An 8226-nucleotide genomic window follows, 5' to 3' on the forward strand; every position below is an offset into this window, starting at 1 on the left:
TTATTCCAGTGTCTACCACCAACTAGCTCTGTGATTGGTTGGCTCTCAGTTTTCTTGTCTGGAAGATATACAGTACCAGGATTAGATCAGTGAATCTCAAACCTAGCTAAAGATTCAGAATACCAGGGGAGATTTGTAGAAGAGAAAACAGATTGTAAAGTCCCACCCTTGGAAATTCTGATTTATTATGTCTGCATTAGAGCAGCAGAATATGTACTTTTAATGAGCACACACATACTTACCTAATTCATGACCATGAAATAGACACTCCGGGCATAGCTAGAGTGGCTCCAACCTCTGAGAGGACTTTCCCCAGAGAGTGGCCCTAGTTTTGGTAGAAACCAGAGTTGGAAGGAAACAATAAATGGACCAAAGTAAAGATCTGGGAGACTCCTCAGTTCATCTTTGGGACCCTTCTTCCTGGTAGCACCTGCTCTCACCATGGAGACAGGTCCATCCACCATGAGGAAGTCTCTAGGGTGCTATGAGAACAGACCCACAGCATCCAGAAAACCTTTCTGCTGAAGTCCAAAATCTGTCTGTGTAGATATAATTCTCAAGAACAGGAAGGGCAGCAGTGGTCTCTCTCTCTCTCTCAACCTCTAAATGACTCTTTTCTTTTGTCTCCATAGAATGCCTTAAATGAGAACGGTAGTTGAGAATTTCTCTGTGACAGAGTTTATCCTCGCAGGCTTAACCAACCAAATGAACTCCAGATCCTCCTCTTCTTCCTGTTTCTAGATTTCTACATGGTCACTGTGGTGGGGAACTTGGACTTGATAACCCTGACTGAACGGAACTCTCACCTGCACACCCTCATGTACTTTTTCTTCTATAACTTGTCCTTCATAGATTTCCACTGTTCCACTGTTCCACTGTATTCACTCCTAAAGTGCTGATGAGTTTTGTCTCAAAGAAGAACATCATTTCCTATGCAGGGTGTGTGATTCAGCTCTTCTTTCTTTTCTTCATTGTCTCTGAGTCTTTCACCCTATCTGCGGTGGTATATGACCACTATGTCACCATCTGTGATCCACTGGTATACACGGCCACTGTGTGTCCCCAGGTCTGCCTGTTCCTTTTCTTGGTTGTCTATGGGATGGGGTTTCCTGGGGCTATGGCCCACATGGTGTGCATGATCAGGCTGACCTTCTGTGTCAACAATCTCATTGACCACTATGTGTGTGACATCCTTCTTTCCCTTCTCATGCGCTCTTGCACCGTCACCCATGTGAATGAGATGGTGGTTTTTGTTGTGAGCGTTGATACTGGTGTGCCCACAGTTACCATCTTCATTTCTTATGCCCTCATCTCCTCCAACAGTCTCAGTATTCATTCCACTGAGGGCAGTTTCAAAGACTTCAGTACCTATGGTTCCCACATAATTGCAGTTTCTCTTCTCTTTGGGTCAAGGGCATTCATGTACCTCAAGCCATCTTCTCTTTTACCTGTGAACCAGAGGAAAGTATCCTCCTTGTTCTATATTACTGTGGTGCCCGTGCGCAACTTGGTAATCTATAGCCTGAGGAATAAAGACATCAACATTGCTCTGAAACAAACAAACAAACAAAAAAAAAACCAAACAAACCTTGAGCAAAACATCATTCCCCTGAGAAAAAGGCAATACTAGGAAAGGGAGTTTTTCCTTTCATGAGTGATTCAGGTTCCATTGGTTACATGGAGGAAATTTTAACTCTTATCAAACAAGTTTTTTCTTCTGATTTAAGCATCCTTTAATTTAAGAATATTCTTTAAACTAGGATACTCATATTTCATGAACCTTAAAGATAATTAAACTCAGTTCTTTCATATTTCTGACAATAAGTAAAGGCTTATGTAACTTACCCAAGGTCAGTCAGCAGCAGAACTGTGACTAGAATCTAGGCTTTTGGTTTCTAGTACTGATTGCTTCTCATTATGGCTCACTTTCTTTCTCCCTCAGCCATGGAAGATTTCATTTCAAATATGAGCTGCTCTAGGGCATTAAAATCTGGTTCTGTCTACAAAAATTTCATGCAACTATACAGGGCTAATTTTAAATATCACATTTTTGCAAGAAAGTAGGAGGTAGAGGATTTTGTTAAGTTGCTCTTGGCTAAATGACCAGACAAATTCTTGAAGAATTTTGCACAGAGTGTGGGGGAACTGTGCTAGGACCCACAGAACAGGAAACATGGTACCTCTTGAGACAGAATGTGGAGCTTTGGGGACTTGGACTTTATGGGACTTGATGATGCTGAGAGGAAGACCTTATAGCATGTCAAGGTTGAGAAGGACAGGATTTGGGAATTACTTCCACAAAATCATTTTGTTGTTCAATCTCAAACTGTGTTTTGTAAGGCCAGAGTGGAGAAATCTGCCGCTCAGGGAGGTCAGCTAAGGATCCGGAGACTATTTCAGAAGCACAGAAAGCCTTGTGTTACAAGCCAGTAATCAGATTAGCACAACACAGCAGAAGGTCTGCAGAGGAAATGACCACTGATTGTTATGGCACTACATGCAACAAAGACCGTGTGGGGTATCCTCTGTGTGCCTCTTCAGGTCTACTTTCTGCCCCTTTGTACCTTATCCAGGTCCTGGGAGGCATTCCCTAATGGATCTTCTCAATAGGCTCCCTTATTTTCTGATTTCTTGTTGAGTTAGGCCAATGGCAGCATCCAGCATTGACAGAGGAAATCAGAGGGCGGGAGGAGTGTAATATTGTGATATTTATTTCTCTGACTTCCTTCCAGGTGGGCTACACTGTCAGTAACTGAATGTCCCATTTCCTACCTGGTTACAGTAACTGGTTTCTCCTTTGTTTCTTCATGTCGAGGGGTGGTAATATCTTCTCTTCGCTAGCCTAGGGAGCTTCACCTTCCCTTTGTCTTTTTTCTCAACCTATACCAACGCAAAGAGTTCCTTCATTATATTTTTCAATTACTTTGTTTCAGTGAATCGTCTTTTTTCTGCTGGGGCCCTGACTGATAAATTTTTCCAGTATAGGTTAGAAAAATTCTACAGCTCAAGTTTGTAAATCCACAGCCTAGCAGTACTGTATAAAGGCCAGCAGAGTTGACTTTCAGTTTAAAAGAAAACTGTAAGTGGTAAATATTTCTTTGTGAAGCAGCTCTATGTGAAATGCTGTGAGAGTACATTTGACTTGTGAGATTCTCTTTAGGAAAATTCTCTTCTATTTGGAAAAATGAAGTTTGGATGCTTTGGGGATGGTACCTACCAGTAAAAGTGAATTCAAAAGAATGGGAATGGAATGAGAGAACTCTGCTTTAGACACAACACAGAATAGCTAGACAGCATCGAGCTCAGGTAACTGTGTCAGAGGAAGGAGAAGAGCAGCATAAGGACTCAGAAAGACCAGAGAATTGGAGGATAGAATCGAATTTGAACTCTTTTAGCTTTCACTCTGCATCTACATGACCTTAGCCAAATTACTTGATGTCTCTGAGCATCAATACCTTCATCTTTAAAGATATTTTTGCAGGATTATTAAGACAATTTAATACCAAGTGCTCAGTAAATTTCCTTTCCATCCTTGCTAGATCCTCTTCCTTCTAGTATCAACACTTCCACTAATTTATTGGTGTAAACGTGGGACAATCATTTCATCTTTCTGTGCTCACATCTACTTCTATGAAAAATGACTATGCTCTATCAGATTATTTCTACATTCCATTTACAATATATGTATATACTTATTTGTAGATTGACTGGGTAGTACATGTTCATGGTATTTAAAATTATCACCAAAAAATAATCAGTGTAAGAAAATCTACCTTTGCTCCAGTTTCCTGGTCCTCCTGTACCTTTCCCAGGGTCCATCATGGCTGCTTGTTAGTTCTATGTTTTTAGACAGTCTTTGCATGTCCAGTGCCTGTACATACATTCACATGATCTTGTCCTTGTTTTCAAAGTCGGAGAAGCTGCTTTAAAATGTATCTACTGCTGAAAATTAATTAGGAAGGAATGTGGAGTGTTACTGTGATAAGAAAATGAATAAAAAAGCAGAAAAGATGTCTCGGGAGGGTCATGGCTAGCCACAAGGAGGGAGAGTGAAAGGAATACTGTGAAAACAAGGAAGGGTAAGCTCCAGTTCAAGCTCTGGCTGTGTGGCCCAAGACACAGCTCACAGCAAGAATCTGGTTTTTCTGATTTCTTGCCTTCAACTTGCTTTTCATGGTTGCAAAAAATTCAGCCATATGGATATATTTTAGCTAATTAACAACTTTCTACTACTGTGTTATTTTAATTTTTCCATATTATAAATAATACTCGATCGACACACTTATTCAATAAATCTTTCTGTTTTCTTTCTAATTAGGATTATTTCTAGACACAAGATTCTTGAATTTTATTGCAAATTTCTTCTTGCAAGTGTATCTCAATTTGCACTCTTGCTAGCAGCACAAATGTATCCGGACTGTCTACTCTTGGCCAGATTCTGAACTAGTAAGGGTGGCACTCATGAAAACCTTTAATTTTGGCGGTGGTGATGTTTGTACTATTGTCTGCTCCTTTTATATCTTTTTTTCCCCTCTACTTCATAAACTCCTTGTGGTACCTGGATGGGTACAAAAAGAAAAGTGAGAATAAAGTTGAAAATGTTTTCCTCTTCCTTTTCTTTCCTTACATACTCCCCTTATTTCTTAACTGGCTTTTCTTGGCTTGATCATATTTCTGGTAACCTTTTTAATCCTAGAAAGGGAAGATACTCTGGAGCCTTTACCTTTGTGATAATCTATTGTGAGGTGTCTTTCTGGAATACCTTTCTCCTGCCCTCTGTTGGTTTCAACGCCCCTGCTTCGTGTTCTCACAGCACATTGCACTTAACCTATTAAGTGCTAGTCTCAGTGTAGAGTCAGTACTCACTTTTCTGTATCCACCCATGCCACAAATTAAACTGTAACTTTTGTGTGAGCAGAGTCTTTGGTGTCCAATTGTATATACGCCCCACGCCTAGCACAGTGCCTGGCACATGTAGAGTAGGGGACGGAGGTTAACAAATATGTATTGAATGTAAGAATGGAGCATCTAGCAGTTTAAGAGCTGATTTCCTACAGGGACTTTCCTGTTCTTATTCTTCTGGCAACACATTCCTTTCCTGCAGCACATAGACACATGTTTGGTCCTTAATATCACATTACCTTGATGCCTTGATTATAATCTTCCTATGTTTACTCATGATCCCCAATTTTAGGCACATGGCACCTGGTGGCTGTAGCAGAAAGCAGACCTTATTTTAGATTTGCAAATGCCAACTTTCCACTCCTTTATATGGTAAAACGTATAGTGTTACATAAAATGGTTAACTTAAGCAAACTCTAAATTGTTATTCAATTGAACATAGGGCCTTGAAGGAAGTTTTATAAAATACCAGCAATTGGGCATTCATTTTAACTAATATCCTAGAAACGACATACTGAAGGAAAAGTCATACAATGAAAAAATGAATCATTCATGTATGAAGCTCCCATTTTCCCCAGAGTAACAGAGACTGTGATCCTGAATGATTGCATTCAAAAGATACACTTAGAAAAACTTAACCAAGACCATAGCCTGGTTGGTCTTTACTGACTTTTCAGGGCACAGTACCGTACGCCTTTCTCAGAATAAACCTGCCTTTTTCTTTACTCTCACAAATGAATATGTTCTATGTCCTCTCTGAATTGCTTCTGAGGACATTGACAACACAGAGGTTTTGTAACTTTACAAGTTGCTTGGTAATTTACTGGAGAAGATTACCACTTTTCCTTTTATAACTAAAAGTAAATTGTGGGGAGGTATTTTGAGACTGTGAAATGTCTTATTCCTTTTCAATCTGTCACATACTAGTTTTAGCATCCATTGATGATTCCTGCCTAAATCAATTCTTACTCTGATGGTTGAAAGATGGAGACTTTCTAACTCTATCAATCCTTTGTTATTTGTTAGTTGGCACTCTGTCAGGAAGAACCTTTTCTTCTTCTGTATTTATTTATTTATTTGTCTATGTACTTATCCACTTATCTATCTATCTATCTATCTATTTATTTATTTATTTGAATCATTGTGAATTCATGTATTCTAATTTTATCTAATGGTTTATGACTCATTATTGTCACTATTGCTCAATTTGTCTCTGATTTGTCCACTGGGACCCTCTTCGCACTCGTTCCTATGTCTTTTTAATATATTACCATTAGGTTTTCAGCACTTTGCTACTTTCTGGTAAAACAATATGTTTCAAGGCCCATTCTGTACTTTCTCTGTCCCACCACTGGCTGAGACAAATGGTGTTTACAACTAAGATATGAATGCTAGGTGGAATAAGCTGTATTCGATGTAATTCTGCAGGTATTCAATGGGAGAATATTTGTAGTGGTAAAATGCTCATTGACATGTTTCTCCTTTGAGGATACCTGCCTGTATTAGTGATAAACTTGCTCTCTGTGAATGGGCCAATGCTCTGGGCCTAAAGACAATGATTCCTAAGCATCATCTGTGGTCCTTTTCTCACCATTTTTTACGTGCTCACTGGACAGTTTCCCATCAGAGACTGGTGAGACCACATGAAAGGAAAGAATAGGCCTGGGGTTGAAGGGAAAAAAGCCCCCAGACTCTTGTCCACACAATTTGGTCGTAGATACCACTCAGTCTGACCTCCTTGAAGATGTGACTGTTTGTCCCATTCGCCTCCTTCATTCGTATTGTGTCTTGCAATGACCATGATTTGAGAATGAAGGTAAACAAGAGTTTCACGTTAAAGGGATTCATGCTCTTCAAACCCTAATAACAATACTTTATGCAGGTTATAATTTAGTCTTCTCTACAATTTTATAAGATATATCTCTATTTGATATGTAGATGGCTAAACTGAGGCTTACAAAAGTTCAAGAACTTGTCTATAGTACAGATAGTAAATGGTGGAGCAAAGAATTGAATTTAGATTATCTGACTCTGGAGTCTACACTCTTAACACCAGCTGCCTTCTAGAAGCTCAATCTGCATGTGTAAGAAATAGTACAGGTGGTACACACATATTCACCCTGTGCAGTGTCCAAGTTCTTGTTGCCTTTTACCTGAATAAGTCCATACATTCACTCTCATTTGGAAACAATTTGCCAAAATGGCATGTCAAGGGAAAGACATGATAGATTTTCTCCTTATTTAATACACTGAGCTAATAAGGTCACTTTTACAAACATATGTGAGACCTGATGAACTACTGTAATATGGATACGGATTATGAAGTAATATATTTAGAAAATGTTTATTCGAGGTTATATTCACAACCTCAACCAGATGATCTAACACATGCAGAGAGCTTAATGCCTGGCAGATATAGAAGGTGCTAAATAAATGTTGAACAAATCCCTAGTGAGACCTTAAAATACTAAATTATGCAGTGTTTTTTTTTTAATTTAATTTTTTAAAATAATTTTTCTTAACTCTGCAAAAGCAATGCTCAAATGTAATAAGAGTACGCAAAAGTAGAGATAAGCAAAAAGACTTTTTTTAAATCCATGATCTTATCAACTAGAGATAACTACTTTTAGGATTTTTGTTTATCTTATTTCAGAATATTTTTCTATGCGTATAGTTGTGATGGCTTAGACTGGTCGGCAAAAACTATGTGTATATGATATATAAATGACATATGTATACACACAGATGTGATCATGTTAAATATGGTTTTGTAACTACATTTTTCATTCTGTAACATACTGAAAACAGTTTTCCATGTGATTAAATATGCATAAAAATCATGATTTTTAAAAAATGACTGCACTCACTATGTTTAAAGCTGCGAGGTCAGGGGAATGATGTGAAATGTTTCCATTGGCTGTACAGAAAGATAACATTGTTTCCTCATTTTTAAAGAGTGATGTGTCTATCTATTGGCTCTAAATTCCTTTTCTAAATTCTAAGAGTAGCTTTCTTTTTATTCTGAGGTGTCAAATTCTGCATATCCCTCCTACCACCTTAATTCAAGTTTCCTTGTTTCCAGTACCATCTTCTCCTTCATCCTTTATCTAAAGTCAAAAGACGAGTCTAGAGATGTCAAGTCTCTCATTTTGCTCACCAATGACTACAATGAAGTCTAAACTTTAGTGCCAAACAATCTGTGCCCAAAGTGTGATTCTAGCTTCATTTATGCTTTGCACTTGTGTTCTCTAGCAAGGGAGAAGCCTTTATATGTCCCAAACAGGTTAAAAAAAAAAAAAAAAAAGCAGCCTTTCTCTTCCCTCT

At 38.5% G+C, this 8226-nt stretch overlaps 1 protein-coding gene across 1 annotated transcript; it reads left to right on the top strand.

The window, feature by feature from the left end:
• The first annotated feature begins 642 nt into the window (after positions 1–642).
• On the top strand, positions 643–1630 carry LOC105296878 (olfactory receptor 145-like). The gene is given in 3 exon segments (XM_011367231.2): positions 643–703; positions 706–854; positions 857–1630. Coding segments are annotated over 3 exon segments (984 nt in total).
• Positions 1631–8226: the final 6596 nt, after the last annotated feature.

The sequence above is a fragment of the Pteropus vampyrus genome, unplaced genomic scaffold (assembly GCF_000151845.1).
Source record: "Pteropus vampyrus isolate Shadow unplaced genomic scaffold, Pvam_2.0 Scaffold130, whole genome shotgun sequence".
Lineage (NCBI taxonomy): Eukaryota > Metazoa > Chordata > Mammalia > Chiroptera > Pteropodidae > Pteropus > Pteropus vampyrus.